General features: G+C 33.6%; 1 protein-coding gene across 4 annotated transcripts in view; it reads right to left on the minus strand.

Moving 5' to 3' along the window:
- Positions 1-6,294, minus strand: part of LOC136807689 (AP-5 complex subunit sigma-1-like) — a 27,918-nt gene extending 21,624 nt beyond the window's left edge. For 3 of the 4 annotated variants that reach the window (XM_067064288.1, XM_067064289.1, XM_067064290.1), the window contains exons 1-7: positions 6,133-6,294; positions 5,452-5,570; positions 5,226-5,258; positions 4,692-4,751; positions 3,888-4,011; positions 3,403-3,462; positions 3,117-3,229 (exon numbers count right to left, since the gene is read on the minus strand). In XM_067064288.1, the coding sequence (XP_066920389.1) occupies positions 3,155-3,229; positions 3,403-3,462; positions 3,888-4,011; positions 4,692-4,751; positions 5,226-5,258; positions 5,452-5,570; positions 6,133-6,231 (570 nt within the window). In that variant the 5' untranslated portion in view covers positions 6,232-6,294 and the 3' untranslated portion in view covers positions 3,117-3,154. Of the gene's footprint in view, positions 1-3,116; positions 3,230-3,402; positions 3,463-3,887; positions 4,012-4,691; positions 4,752-5,225; positions 5,259-5,451; positions 5,571-6,132 lie in introns of those variants that run through there. The other variant, XM_067064287.1, reaches the window with a different exon arrangement.
- Between the last annotated feature and the right edge of the window lie 9,725 nt (positions 6,295-16,019).

Consider the following 16,019-nt stretch of genomic DNA (forward strand, 5'->3'; position numbering starts at 1 on the left):
GGTAGGTCATAAAGGTCAGTAAAACTTAAAAAGAGAGTCATAGGCTATTCCCTCAAATTTTCTCAAATTGCAGGTTTTTTACATTTATTTTTTGTATAAGAAAATCCAAAACCCTTACTTTTTGAGTTTTAAGCCGAAAAATAGTCTTAACTTGCTTGTTCTTAATATTTTGTCTCATGTTCTTATACAGTTTGTTCTTATAAAAAAATTTGAATTCTTTGTGCGTTAGCTTTTATTTAAAAAATGTTCGGATAAAAAACGACTGATTATGATATGACCAATGAAATACTTCGACCTCAAGATTACAAGAAGCACACCTTCTTTTAGCTGAGGTTCGGCTGTCCTTACTTTTCGTAAATTTCAGGCTTAACCTTAAAATAATTTGATAAAAATGATTGGTTTATTAATTTATTGGCTTGGGGCTCAAATTTAGTACTTTCCTGAGGCTGGGATCGTTCTTAATTTGTTATTAGATTTTGGAAATAATTGAGCCTCGTGTTTCGTACAAAATTGTAATAGGCTTTATCTCCCTAATGTTGAAGCAGCATATGTCACTCTTGGAGATTACATAATTACAATCATGTAGGGAAACGAGAAGAAAAGGTATACCTTAGTAACAATAATTATATAAACCTTTATTCCAAATCTACAAAGATAAAGGATGGAAAAAAAGTTTGAAACTTATTGCATGTCTCATTACAAAAGAACATAATTATCACATCATTTCAAAGATAGAGATTTTCTTGAGAATAAAAACATGGAATAATTATGACTATAAGAAAACTTTTGTGACAAGTTTCTATTGAAGCAAAATTATCAACAAAAGTTGAAAAGTCTATTTTTAGAATAATCTTTGTGGTTATACTACATTCAAAATTAATGAAGTTTTCTCAATTTGCAAAGATACAAGTCGGGAGGGAATAGACTTTTTTTGGATGTTCCTTTAGCAATATTGATAAAATATTTTCACTGTTACAGAAAGTAGAATTAATGAATTCAGCAAAGCTTTCTTAAATTTAATAAAGATGACATAAAAATTGTCATGTTTTTCTGAAGAGAATTTCGCCTTTATTTCTCGTTATTATGCTGACTCAGCTACATTTCTTTTTTGTTTTTAAGAACAATTTTATAAGAATAATGAGGCTCAAAATTGTCAAAAAACAAGAACAATTTAAGAACAATGCTGAACCTGGAATCACTCAATCTCAAGTAAAAAAATAGCCTTTACTTTGAAAGTTTACTGGTTCTTATAAAAAAAGTGTAGTGATTGTTTTGAAATTAAATCTATTCTGAGAAGAGAAAGTGCAAAATCGAGAAACCTTCGATTTTTATTTCGAAAAACAAAAGCAATTTCAAAATTCTGATTCAGAAAAGTAACCGTTTTATTTTCAGAAATTTCGGGGTTTCTTGAATGATTGCTGTTCTTATAAAAAAGCTTAGCAATAAGGTAAAAAGCGAAAACAAAATTACTCGAACAGAATCCTTTTGTGAATTCATGAAAGACTCTCAATTAATAAATTTCGATGAAAGGTAATTAAAGAAGCTAGTTCAAATTACACTCAGGCCACTTTTCTTCGAAATTTTCTCAAAAGCTGAATGAATTTTAACAACACAACAGAATATTAACCCTATTCAACCTAGGCTTTTAGGGGCGGTTCAGAACTAGGGGGGGGGGCTTTTCCTGTACCACCCCTTAACTTTTGATCTAGTAGGTCTTTTTGGATGAAATTTGGCACACAAGATCCTTGTCACGCAAGGTAACTTTTGACGAAAGATTTTTTCGATGACGTCACTCATCATGCCCAAAGTGAGCAAAAACCGAAAATTTCCTTTGTTCTCATAAATAGCTATTGTATTCTAACAAAGGCTTTAGAAAAAAGTTGTCGGAGTTTAAAATGCTTATTTTATCCTAAATATTCAATAAATTACGGTTTAAATGATATATTTGACATCAAAAATAAATTTGTATTAGAAAAGTGTCAATTTTTGTGACACGTTACTGTCAGAAATGTCATCATGCTCAAGGTGTGAAAATATTTAGGTGTCAAATTTTTTTTTATTTTGAAGCTAAATAAAAGTTAGGAATTTACAGAAAATTTCACGGCAAAAGCTCTATTATTTCAGGAACTATTACCAATAGTTTGACCTCCGAACAGAAAGAGCCCCCCTAGTCCGAATAGGGTTAATAAGGGGACATTAACGAAAACAAAGTTTGTAACGCACCCTCTACATTTTTGTGAGCTTTTTAAAGCCCATCATTCCACGTATAAATCTCCTATCCCTTGCTTACTCAGCATTTTCAAACAAAAGAAGAAAACAAACGACGCCAAGCGAGATCAAATTTTGAGGAATTCTTCTTTTGATTTTCCATTGTCAGCATAGGGACACGCCTCTTTTGTATAATGTATCAGAATATAATAGTTAAGTGATGTGAAAAGACGTTCTGACGAAGCTTGATTCTTTTCGAATTTTTCCCTAATATGTTGTTTGTAGCATATTCGTTATCTTAACACGCTCTCAATATTTCAGGACATTTTAGGCTAAAAGAAGCTTACAGTGATTATATGAAAAAAATATATCTTCTTGGGAAGCTAAAGAAGCATTTTAATTTTAAATTTTGAAATTCAAAATATTCTTGACTTGATGGTTCTGATACCTAAACTTAAATTTCATTATATTCAAAATGTGTTTTCCACAGGAGTTACCCCTGATAACAGGGATAGCCTTAATTTTGAATAGGTACACGGTAAATCTTAGAAGGTCTTTAATATCAAGTATATATACCTTATCGGTCCTTTTTGGCGTTAAAAAGGGCTGGCGTAAGGAAGTTTTGGCGTAAATAGGGCCGATAAGAGAGCCAATACTATTACAAAAACTTTGTTACGTGCCTAATGAACAAAAGAAAAGTAATTTCAACACATCGACCATGTATTCCATACGAAATTGAGATTGGCAAGATCGTTTGTTTTAACCCATCCCTTAAGAGTTTTAGCGTGGTGGGCAACAGATAATTAACACAAAAGTAAGCTGGAATATATACTGCAGCATTCAATCCAGCAGAAGCGGTGCAGCAGCCCCAACCACCAAAAATAGAAGAACAATCTAAAAAAATTTACCTTCTTTGACTTTTGGATATCATTCAACCAAAACAGCTTCATATTTTGTCGGACAAAAGTTTTTCTAACTCTTTTTGAAGCACTTTGAGTGCTCGATGGTTCAAAGCCAAGAGCTAAAAAGAAACGCAATATAAAAGGTTGTAAATTCTTTAGAAGCCTTTCTATCAAAAGATGCCACAAGTCTGCACTCTTTGTATAAAAGCCACCGGCTATTTTTCTTTTTAAATATGACTCCTCAAAATAAGGGGTAAAATTTCTTTCTGATATAGTCCAATAAACATTTTACCTGTCCAGAAGGAAGAAACACATTCAAGATACACGCCACTTTGTCCGGGTTATTTATTATCTGAACAAAAAAAATTGGAATGGGATATTTTACTATCATAATTATGTTTCATAAAAGGAGAATTTAAAGTGACTACATCGTCTTTAGTTTTTTAAAAACTCAAAATTCTATTCCCTGTGAGATCAAAATAAGGTTTTAAATAAATTATATAATACTGTGGAATTGTATGCAACATTTTATCAAATCACATCCAATGTTTTATAATGGATTCATAATAAGCAAACAACAAAACCATTTTTGCAAAAATAACTCATTTTCGGAAGTTCCTCCAAATTGTCAAAATAGGATAAGAAAACAATAATTCATGATAATGCATTATTGCAATGTCTTCCAAGGACCCAACAGCTGATTGGTTGAAAGTGACGTATTGACTGATTTTACATCATTTACAACCAATCAGCTTTTGAGTCAATGATTAAAAGAACCTGTTGTTTAGGATCAAGTTCCGGCAAGTCAAGAACGGTTGCAATGTATTTGACAATAGTGTTGAGATTGGTATCTGCTAATCCCTTGTTCTCCTCAGGCTTCAGCACCAGTACAAATGCACATCTATGGAAATAAGAAGGGAGACATTCATACAGTATAGTTGGTCAAACATCATATTCTATCCTAGTTCTGTCACCCGTATTTACATAGGAACAAAGATGAGGACCCGTGGGATAAGTTATTTTTAAGCCGACTTTCATATAGTTGTTAAATAAGTAAACCTAATAAAAGACAGAGAAAGATTCTTAAACAGGTTATCCTATTCTAGTTCTGTCGCAATTCTTTTCAGATGGGAACAAAATAAGGACCCGTGGGATCAGTTATTAAGCCGACTTTCATATAGTTGTTAATAAGTAAGTAAATCTGAAGAAGTTTTTTCTATTGAAAAAAATATTCCCTCAAAGGTCAAGAGACCTGTTTTTAGCCGTTTTTAGCTGAAATTTACCCAAAAAGTTTGTTTCTTCACTTTTCAGGGTTTTATGGATCTTTGTGGGAAAAGTCAGAAAAAAATAAATGACCCGATCTCAAGAGAAGCTAATAACTAACAAACTATAAAAAAAATGGGTTTGTTCATAGGACCGAAGAACATTGCACTTTTAAAGCTAGGAAAATATTATACGACTACAAATAAAAGAAATGATTTCGTGAGATTTCTAAAATTATTACAAATTGTTTTTTGATCTCACTAAAAAAATGCTTTATTTTGAGTTTATTGACATAAACATCAATAATTTATAGCTTACCCAAGAGCTGCATGCCACACAACTGTGAAGCTCTGGGAAAAGTAATTGTTGTCTTTGATTCTAAAAAGGTGAAAAAGATGAAGTATTAGTGACTAAAATTTATTCTAGAAGTTTCTATTTACCACTAGTTTTATAGAAGAAGAATGTGCATTGAAAGTGCTATCACAGGAAATTTACTTGCAAGAAGCTTAAGGATTGTTTTTGGTTCTGAGCTCTATCCTATCACCACCTTCTTGCTCAGGAAAGTTTGGAGAAGACAGTTCATCAGTCTCTCGAGAAAAAAGGTTACCTTAAGTGAATTAGATTTCGTGTGGATTAATTTTCGTGATTTTCGGAAATTTCGACCATTTTGACTTTGAAAATTGAAATTTTATTCACATTAAAATTTTGGATTCACAAATTGTGAAAAAAAGTCCACGTGGAAATTAAAATGTTTAAATAACTCGATGTCACCATATACTAGTATTTTCATTCCTGTTTAAAAAAGCTTTGTGAAATTGGGAGAAAAATCTATTACGAGTCATGAATATGCACCTGAACACACCACTTTCACTGCCAGTCACTGCTCTGTAAAAAGAAGGTAAAAACATTATTATTGCAGAATCTTCATTTTTCAAAATCTTTAAAATATTAAGATCTTTTCACTTACCTTAAGGGAAGAGATTTTTGCGGGAAGAAATTTTCCCAGAACAAATTATCTTAAGGTCCCTTAAAACCATAAATTTAATTTCAATTCAATAGAAAAGTAAAATAAAAATACTTTGGGTTGTTATGAGAAGCTGCAACTTGGTTTCGGAATAAAAATTCTGCTTGGATTCGTTTTGAAATATGGCTTAACCCATTCTTTTCTTTTTGGCTTGTCTCACCAACATCTTGTGTCTAAATAATCAGAGCAGATTAGACCATGTAGAAAATTAGATAGAAGAAGAAGAATAGTACACATTCACGCTGTAGCCAAATACTGGCCAGAGCAAAATATTCAACCATGGCATGAAAGACTCAGTTCTAAAACTTTAATCAAAAAGTACTTTTTTTACCAAAAGATCGATGACTTAATTGTTGAAAAAGAAATAAGAAGTCTATTAATAAATCCTTAAAATATCAGAAAAACTTATCAATCTTTAATCTTTTTTACTCTGTTGAATGATCAGATAAGGTTATTTACATACCAGGACATTTTTGTGGGCTGATAGCCTCAGACCTTTAATTATGGACCTTACTACAAAAAGAGGATTCCCATCTTAGATTTTTCATTATCTGATGTATACAGCATGGGTTTGACCCTTGAGTAAATGTTTTGCCTTAAAAAAAAGTTCAGTCACATGAGTTTTAATTAGTTATACTCATGTAAAAAGGTATACAAAAAAGCCCTAAGTAAAGTTATCTATAAAAGTCAATGGCTTAGGGTTATTGATCTGATATACATATGGAAGTAGCTTACTTTGATATCACATGAAAATCCAATAGGTTCCCAAAAACATACTTCAGGGACAAATGTTGAATCATTAGACAAGGTTTGTATGAAAAAAGAAACCACCATATTGCTATTCTATTTTATCCTATTTTCTTGTTTGCATTTTTATTTTTAAATATTGTAAATAGCTTTATATAAAATAAAATTAATATGATTAGGTTACTCATAACATGAAAAGTGGAATGCAGTAAAACTTTCACTTGTGAAATAAGTATAAAAATCATTCTTCAGCCTACAGAATTTTGCTACGATCTTTCTATAGGGTCATTGGGGAAGTTAAAATGGACATTATGATAGTGTTGAATTTCCAAATATAAACGTTGATGATATATTTTGAGAACTTGTATTCCTGTTTATGTTTTTAGATTATTAAATTATAAAATAGCTCCTTAATTAACCCTTTCCCTTCCAAAATGCAAAAGAGCATTCATGTGAATCCTGAATGTGGTAGCCTCAGCCTGGATATAGGTCCAAGGCAAAAATTAGGTCCCACTGAGTTTTAAGTTCCCCCAAAGATTCATGAAATTTTTGGTAGCCCCCAGGGCTTTGATGCTATGAGAAAACAGGCTATGATTAGAGTTAGCTTCTGAGCTAAGCATAATCAATTAAAGACTTGAAAAAGAGTGGTAAATTTCTTTATCTTTATTTCTTTAGCCATATTTGTTTTCATTTTGACATGTGACATTTGTTTTGATTTTGTATCCCGCTGCATACGGTTTGTTTACAAATTTCGTCAGTACTTTTATGTCCAGTTAATTTGAGCTTCCGTTTATTAGTTCTATTTATACTGAGACGATTAATTTGTCTGAGACGAGCAATTTAGAAAATGAGCATTATGGAGGAGTGTACTTTCCATTTATTTTTCAATAAATAGGATCTCCTCCACAGATCATATTTTACAAACTACTCGTCTCAGATGATTTTTCTGTCTCAGTATATGGAACTACTCATCAAACTACTGAATATCAGAGGCTGAGTTTTCAAAGAAAATATCAACCTTTGGCTGACGACCAAGTGCATGTGTCAATCTAATCACTGGAGAAAGAATAAAAAATACAGAACAAATATTACTATCATAATTGATAGTTGTATTTGGGAATCGTGGGTAAGATTTCTTTTGAAAGAAACACGTTTCAATTGCACTTGCATGTTTTGAGGGAATTAGTGAACATGCATATTGATACAGTCTGCTAGACATTAATGTATTGTTACTTCAATGGAATTGAAATAATAGACAAACCTTTATGTTTTGATTCTCTATCACTGACTCTTTTTAAAAAGCGTTGATGACATTTTTTAGTTGTGTTTTCAGTGACACGAAAAAAGTTATCAACTTTGAACTTAATCCAAGATCTAGGATTGTTGTCATGGTTACTTTACTTTGAGCAATTGCACCTAAGAAAATCCCTGAATCATCTAAAGTGGGATCATTGATGTCTTGGATTTTTTTCTTTTTTAGATATGTTGTGGGGGTTCATGGGTGGAACAAAATTCCAAAATTTGAGCCTCAGAGCTCAAGCCGTTCCCGAGATATCGCATTTTGAAGTTTAAAAAATTTTGTCTAAAATACAGACCGGTAATTTACAGACCAGAATTCCAAATTGATATAACTCCTTATTGGTAAGTCCAAATGACATGAAATTTTGCACAGATACACAAGACCATAAACATTTTCTAAAAACAAAAACAAAACAAAAAATTTTATTTCAAAATGGCGGATATTTGAAGCCGAAGTTTTGAACTGCTTGAAAATACCGGTTGTATTTGATTCTCAGTTATTCCTGGCCCGAGATTCCAAATTGCTTTTCTTTTTCAGATCCTGAAAGATCAATCCTTTAACTACCAAATATCAAAAATCTTTCGTGGAGAATTCATTTTTGGCTCAATAAATCAATTTTAAAGATCACCTGTATTTTCCGAAAATTCCCTAGCAACGCCCTAGCAACAAGGCTTTAACAGGCTACTCCATGTACCAGAAGGCTCAAAAATTGGTTTTAATGATTGACAGTCCATTTCTGGACAGTTGTGATCATAGACTGATCAAATCATTAGAGGATATTCCTCTATATGCAAAAGAAATTCATAATTTTCACTGCCTGCGATGATATTAAGAGCCATTTTTTAAGAGTCTTCAGGGTGTGGTACCTCATCCTCTTGGATTTTGATGAAATTTTGACCAAATGATCTATCACACAAGAAAATAAGACCCTGAAAATTTCACCTTGATATCTCACTTAGTTTTGAAGATACAGCGTCTCAAAGATAGGCTACTAAGCGAAAATTGACCCCTAAATTTCATGAACTCTGGTGAGGAGCAGATTTTGATTTGAAAGCCAATAAATTTTTATTCAAGTACATTAGAAAGCTGATTTATATACAGTGGATTTCAAGAACTTTTTGTAGGGTATCCGAAGAAATCAAATTGAGTCTCCAAAATTTTCCCTGAAAATCTTTAGCACCTCCTGTAGAGGGCTTCAGACTGCGTAATCTGGGTTTGGAAGCACTTTTAGCTGGCTGCTGATAGTCCTTGCGACTTTTTAAAGCAAACTTTTGACCTGGAATGGTTTACTGGTGGGTTTTGGCCACAAAAACAACATTTTCAGGATTTCCCTATTTGCGTAACTGTCAAAAATGGCCGAAAAAATTGCTATTTTGGCAGATCTGGAGCAAAATTCAAGATGGCATATCTTTTTGCGACAACAACAAATATTTTTGAAACTTTCAGCAAGGCTTCCTTAGTAGGTCTAGTTTATAGCCTCAAAAAATCTAAGTGGGTTTTTGAAGTCTCTTAAAGATATGATCGATTGAAAATTTGCTTAACTTCGATGTTTTTTCCCTCTTAAAATGCTAAATCAGGCCCACTTAAGGGCTCTAAAGGTTAATTTTTGTCAAAATATTGGTTGATCTTCTCTAGCCAACTAATCATTGGCATAAAGGGAACAACTGTAAAGGATTTCAGGTCATTTCCATCAACAGATGACATTTTATGACTTTCTTTATTTTTAAGTACAGAATATGTTAAAAAAAAATGCGAAACTGACATCTGGCCTTTCCTACCATTCCAGGGCCTATATTTTCAGGAAAAGCCTCAATCTTTCACAGTTTGATGAATATTACTCTTAAATATAAGCAGGTTACTTAAACTAAATGGGTTTAACAGTACTTAATTCCTATTCAAAAACTTTTTAGAATCATTCAGAAATCCTACTTTGACAATAATTTGCGCTTTACCGCAAAATTTCTAAGTCCAAGTGTCGTGATTAACTTTTAGACTGTGCAATATCTCTATAGTTGTGTACACTAACAGCCTTACTTGTTGATTCTTAAATAACTAAGTAACATTACTAGGGTGATATTTTATGAGATACTGCAAAGCATGATGTTTAAATCTTCTGGACAAGAAATATTGGACAGTCTAAAGCTAATAACGACACTTGGACTTAGAAATTTTGAGGAGTCACCAGAGTTCATGAAATTTAGGGGTCAATTTTTCGCTTAGTAGCCTTTCTTTGAGACGCTGTATCTTCAAAACTACATGAGATATCCAGGGCTCGAAATAACGGTCGGACATCGGACATTGTCCGACCCAATTGCTGAAATGTCCGACCCAAATCGATTCTAGTCGGACATCATGTCCGACCCAATTACTTTCGGTGCCTTCAAATAAATTGTCAGATGCGTTGTGAACTTTCCAAAACAAATTATAATTTACATAGAATTAGTAACTTCTTTATTTACACACAAAAACTCTCAAAGTTGCGATCATTAGTGTCAGATATTCATTTTGTGTGATGCTTTTTCTCAACAAATGAAAGCATGCTTCAAGTAAAAATCATGGGCTTCTGACCATTAATTGGCATTTGTTTAGCTTCTTTGTGATCAATGTGAAATTCTATCAGAAGCTTTTATTAGACTTGAAGTATACCCCACATAAAAATCAATCGGACATGTCCGACCCATTTTACTTTAAAAGCCTTAGGACATGTCCGACCTAAATCAATTTTTGATCGGACAATGTGTCCGACCACCTAAATATCGTTATTTCGAGCCCTGATATCAAGGTGAAATTTTCAGGGTCTTATTTTCTTGTGTGATAGATCATTTGGTCAAAATTTCATCAAAATCCAAGAGGATAAGGTATCACACCCTGAAGACTCTTAAAAAAATGGCTCTTAATATCATCGCAGACAGTGAAAATTATGAATAATCATTTGCATATAGAGGAATATCCTCTAATTATTTGATCAGTCTAGGATCACAAATGTCCTGAAATGGACTGTCAATCATTAAAACCAATTTTTGAGCCTTCTGGTACATGGTGTAGCCTGTTAAAGCCTTGTTGCTAGGGCGTTGCTAGGGAATATTCGGAAAATATAGGTCATCTTTAAAATTGATTTATTGAGCCAAAAATGAATTCTCCACGACAGATTTTTGATATTTGTTAGTTAAAGGATTGATCTTTCAGGATCTGAAAAAGAAATTCAATTTGGAATCTCGGGCCGGGAATAACTGAGAATCAAATCCAAGCGGTATTTTCAAGCAGTTCAAAACTTCGGCTTCAAATATCCGCCATTTTGAAATAAAATTTTTTGTTTTGTTTTTGTTTTTAGAAAATGTTTATGGTCTTGTGTATCTGTGCAAAATTTCATGTCATTTGGACTTACCAATAAGGAGTTATATCAATTTGGAATTCTGGTCTGTAAATTACCGGTCTGTATTTTAGACAAAATTTTTTAAACTTCAAAATGCGATATCTCGGGAACGGCTTGAGCTCTGAGGCTCAAATTTTGGAATTTTGTTCCACCCATGAACCCCCACAACATATCTAAAAAAGAAAAAAATCTAAGACATCAATGATCCCACTTACAGATTTTCTTAGGTGCAATTGCTCAATTGCACGCTAAATAGAATCTCAATTGGTCGGCACAGGTTGATATATGATTTCGGCATGTGCTTTTCACAGTACAAAAGTCTACTGACTGCAACCATACAATATGATTCGCAGTTTTCCATCTATCCGTGGGTGCCTGTAAACATGGTACTAGTACTAGTCTTGTAGAAGATGTTAAAACGAAAGATTTAGATAAGATTTGGGTAAGATCTCAGAGAAAGCAGACTGCATTTTGCATGCGTTTAGGATTTTGTAACGCAAGTATGATCTGTAGTTTTAGTATTATGTTTGTGAATGTAAAGAAAAAATGTTTAAGAAACATAGAGCAGCATAGAGACACTGATAAACTACTTTAATGTTTATGTGACATAGCCACCACCTAACCAACAACTAAATTTCTTATTCGTTTAATGTGTGGAAATAAGGCACAGCGGGTAATTACATTTCAAGCTTTGGCAACTGGCTGACTATATATGTAAAAATTTATTGCAAGGAGTGTCGGAAAAAAAAATCTCTGACTTTCTGAAAATCTTGAAATTCTGAAACTTTTTTTTTCTACAAGTGAGTCCTGCAATAAAATAGGCTAATTTGTTTGTGAGTCCAAAAGCAGACTCGCAGTAGTAGCAAAAAAGATTGAGCCGGGGGGGGGGTCAAATGTAGAATAGAATCAAGGATCGAAAGAAAAATAGGATCACGGATCAAATGAAGAGTAGGATCAAGGATCAAAAGAAGATAAAGATCAAGGATCAAATGAAGAATAGGATCAAGGATCAAATGAAGAATAGGATCAAGGATCAAAAGAAGAAAAGGATCAAGGATCAAATGAAGAGTAGGATCAAGGATCAAAATAAGAGAAGGATAGAGGATCAAAATAAGAATAGGATCAAGGATCAAAAGAAGAATAGGATCAAGGATCAAAAGAAGAATAGGATGAAGGATCAAAAGAAGAATAGGATCAAGGATCAAAAGGAGAGTAGGATCAAGGATCAAATGAAGAGTAGGATCAAGGATCAAAAGAAGAATAGGATCAAGGATCAAAAGAAGAATAGGATCAAGGATCAAAGGAAGAGATAGGATAGGATCAAGGATCAAAGAAAAAAGGATCAAGATCAGAAAGAAGAATAAGATCAAGGATCAAATGAAGAAAGGATCAAGGATCAAAAAAGTAAAGATCAGGATCAAAAAAAGATCAAGGATCAAGGATCAAGAAGAAAGGAAGCAAGATCAAATGAAGAATAGGATCAAGGAGCAAAAGAAGAATAGGATCAAGGATCAAATGAAGAGTAGGATCAAGGATCAAAAGAAGATAAAGATCAAGGATCAAAAGAAGAATAGGATCAAGGATCAAATGAAGAATAGGATCAAGGATCAAATGAAGAGTAGGATCAAGGATCAAAAGAAGAAAAGGATCAAGGATCAAAAGAAGAATAGGATCAAGGATCAAAAGAAGAATAGGATCAAGGATCAAAAGAAGAATAGGATCAAGGATCAAAAGAAGAATAGGATCAAGGATCAAAAGAAGAATAGGATCAAGGATCAAATGAAGAATAGGATCAAGGATCAAAAGGAGAGTAGGATCAAGGATCAAAAGAAGAAAAGGATCAAGGATCAAAAGAAGAATAGGATCAAGGATCAAATGAAGAATAGGATCAAGGATCAAAAGAAGAATAGGATCAAGGATCAAAAGAAGAATAGGACCAAGGATCAAAAGGAGAGTAGGATCTTGGATTGAAAGGAGAGTAGGATCAAGAATCAAAAGAAAGTCAGGATCAAGGATCAAATGAAAAGTAGGATAAAGGATCAAAAGAAGAGCGCTTGATAAACCACTCGTAATGATAGTAAATGAAAATTACGTTCACGTTATTTATACAGGAAGTCATGAAGTATACCCCTTTTCCGAGATTTGTAAAATAGCTAAGTCGGCAAAGAAACTTTTCCCGGGGGTTTGAGGAAAAAACAGAACTGCTATCATTTGTTTTTTATTTAACCATATATTTAAATTTGCGCTCAAAAATACTTAAATAAATAAGTTAATAATATTCAATATACTATTTATACCTCTCAGAAAATAAACACTAACAGAACGACATAGTTTATCATTTGGAATACCCCTGTATTTGGACCATTCTATCGTGGGTGCAAAATAAGGCGGAAACTTACTTAGCACCCTCTGCGCAAAATTCCCGCCTCATCTTTATTCGCCCGCACGAGAACGCAAGCTAATAATTTTTTCTCGCGCGCTCAAGAGGAAAGGAAAGTGATCGATATTCTTTGAAAGAAAAACGCCCGAAACAAACCTAAAGACCAAAAGATGTATTTTGTTGTTGAGAAACGTTCCAGCCTCACTGATGTGTCACTCACAAATCAATTTTAGGTTTGAAAAACATCATTAATGCTAATGGATGGGTGGGTTAAAGGTTGTTGACGTTTTCTTTAAATCCAGAAACATTGATTTTTCATTCCATGCCAAATGTTACTTCTCACCTTGTTTCTTTTTCATCGATTATCGTCACTTTTTATAAAAGCCTAGTGTTGGATCTAAATTTTTTACGTTTTTTTCCATTTTCAAGTTTAAAAAACTGACCTTTGTCCCGCTTTTGCGGCTGGGACTTTAGCTTATAGACCTAACTGTTCATACAAAAATTATGGGAAACGCATATTTGGACTTTGTACCCTATGCTGCACGCAAGCACTTAAGCTAAAGTCCTGCAAAAGCGGGACAAAAATCAGTTTTTTTAAGTTTGCAAAAAAAAACCACATAGAAAATCTTTCAAATTCAGTATATATGTGAATAGAACAGTAAAAAATACAACTTTTCTATTTTTCCTTTTTTTTTGCAAAAGTTCTAGGAATGAAAATAAAGGTATAATGATAATTAAATACTATCCACTGATGATCAGCGGCAATATCGTAAAGCTAGAATCGCTTCGGGTACTCTTCGCTTGAGAAAATGATTGACAGATTGAAGTTTTTCACCCGCGCGGGCGTTCGCTGGCGTTCTGCGAGCATTCTCTGCTCAATCCTCGGACCGCGCTACAAATGGTAGACCTAGCTGTGATAGATCATTTCGATGGAAGTTGTTGGAATACCGAGTTTATGTATTTGCACTTTTGAGGACGGTAGAGTGACTGAAGCGATTTGGAAAAACCCGCAATTCTGACCCGCAAAATCGAGGACGGTAAAAGTGCTGATTTACCGTCGTCCTCAGCTGGTCAGTATCTACTCAAATTAGAACCTTACCGTCTCCGTCGCTGAAAAACACACATACATAAACTCGCTAATGTTTACAAGCTAACGGTTTAAAAGAACGCATGCACAAACATGCACAGTTTGTGGGCTCCAATTGGCTCAACCACTGTATGCAAGGCTCTTGACAGAATATCGTTTGTTTTATTGTCAATGATGACAGTGCCGTTATAAATTTTGTTAGATCAGACATATTGATGTTTGTAAGTACACTTTATAGTCTTGATTCCCATTGAAGAATCATATTCTGGTTTTCATGTTATTAGTGATGCTGTTTTAAAGCTTTAGAGCTAGCCTGCTTAAGTGCTTGCGTGCAACATAGGGTACAAAGTCTAAATATGCGTTTCCTGTAATTGTTGTATGAAGAGTTAAGTCTATACTGCCGCAGGCGCAAGCTTCAACACGGGTCACGGGGCATACAATTTACAGACTGGAAAAAATATAACAATATCATGACGTATAATTCATAACACGTACTACATAACACATATAATAGTACTAATACTATAGTATAGTATGTCTGAAACAATTATATACGAATAGTATTATCATGAACATTTTTAAATAATATGTCACCCACAAAATTTGACAAAATGATATTGAATGACAAAAATATTGTCAAAATCATGAAATATAAGGCCTCTGAACCAATTTACAGCAAAATGTTTTTTCATACTCAATAGGATGCTAATCATGTGACTGGATATAGATTGACATGTTTTAAAACGATTAAATGCTGCAAGATAGTGGTTTTAGAGATATGAGTATAATTACTCTTAGGTGCCAAATAAACGGGGGGGTTCGAATAAATGGGGGGGTTGGAAAAAATTTTGAAATTAAATAAACGGGGGGGGCCTAATTACCGGGGGGGGGTGGAAAAATGGACCTCTAAAAACCCTTAAAAAGGGTCAAAATAGACTAAATTTAGGCTTTTTAGAGTAAAACAAGGAATTTTCCTTTTTGAAGCTAGAAATTTTTTCAATAATTAATAAACGGGGGGGTCCTAATAAGGTCCGGGGGGGGTTGGAAAAAACTCGAAAAATTAACAAGCGGGGGGGCCCGTTTATTTGGCACCTAAGACTACGTCATTTTTATTAAAAATTCATAATCGTAGGTGGAAAATATTGACACATTTATAAAATACCATCATTTCTGTACGTTATTATCCATTAAAATTATATTCATACTCAAGGTGATGGGAGGGGATATAATGAGATATGATTTAACAATAGCCGTACTATCGTTTTCTTGAGAAAGCTTGGTTTTCAGGTGATGGAAATTGTAATATGTATATCACTTACGTATAACATATAACATGCAAATAGCACTAAGGCGCCAATCACAAATATCTTAGTTTCCCGTCACTCGACCGACTCTCGAAAATTGAGTATTTTGAGTCAGTGAGTCGGTAAATTTGTCGGACTTTTTCTGCCAATGATTTTTCCTTCGTTCAAAAATTTTATTATTGCCAATTTTTTGAGAGCGATTTCTAGCGCATTCGCAGCATTTGACTTTTTTTATCATTATATGCGCCATTTTGGGGTCGGAGGTCACAGTGTTCAAAGGTCATAATTTTAAACCACCCATTAGACGCGGTTGTTTTGGCTGCTGGCTGGCTGGCAGTTTCCTCCAAGAATCCACTCCAAAAATGGATGGAAAAATGGAAACCCGAAAGTTTTTACGACGGACACGGACCGACCGACTGACTCACTTTTTA

Source organism: Clytia hemisphaerica, unplaced genomic scaffold (genome assembly GCF_902728285.1).
Source record: "Clytia hemisphaerica strain Z4C2 unplaced genomic scaffold, Clytia hemisphaerica genome assembly, whole genome shotgun sequence".
Lineage (NCBI taxonomy): Eukaryota > Metazoa > Cnidaria > Hydrozoa > Leptothecata > Clytiidae > Clytia > Clytia hemisphaerica.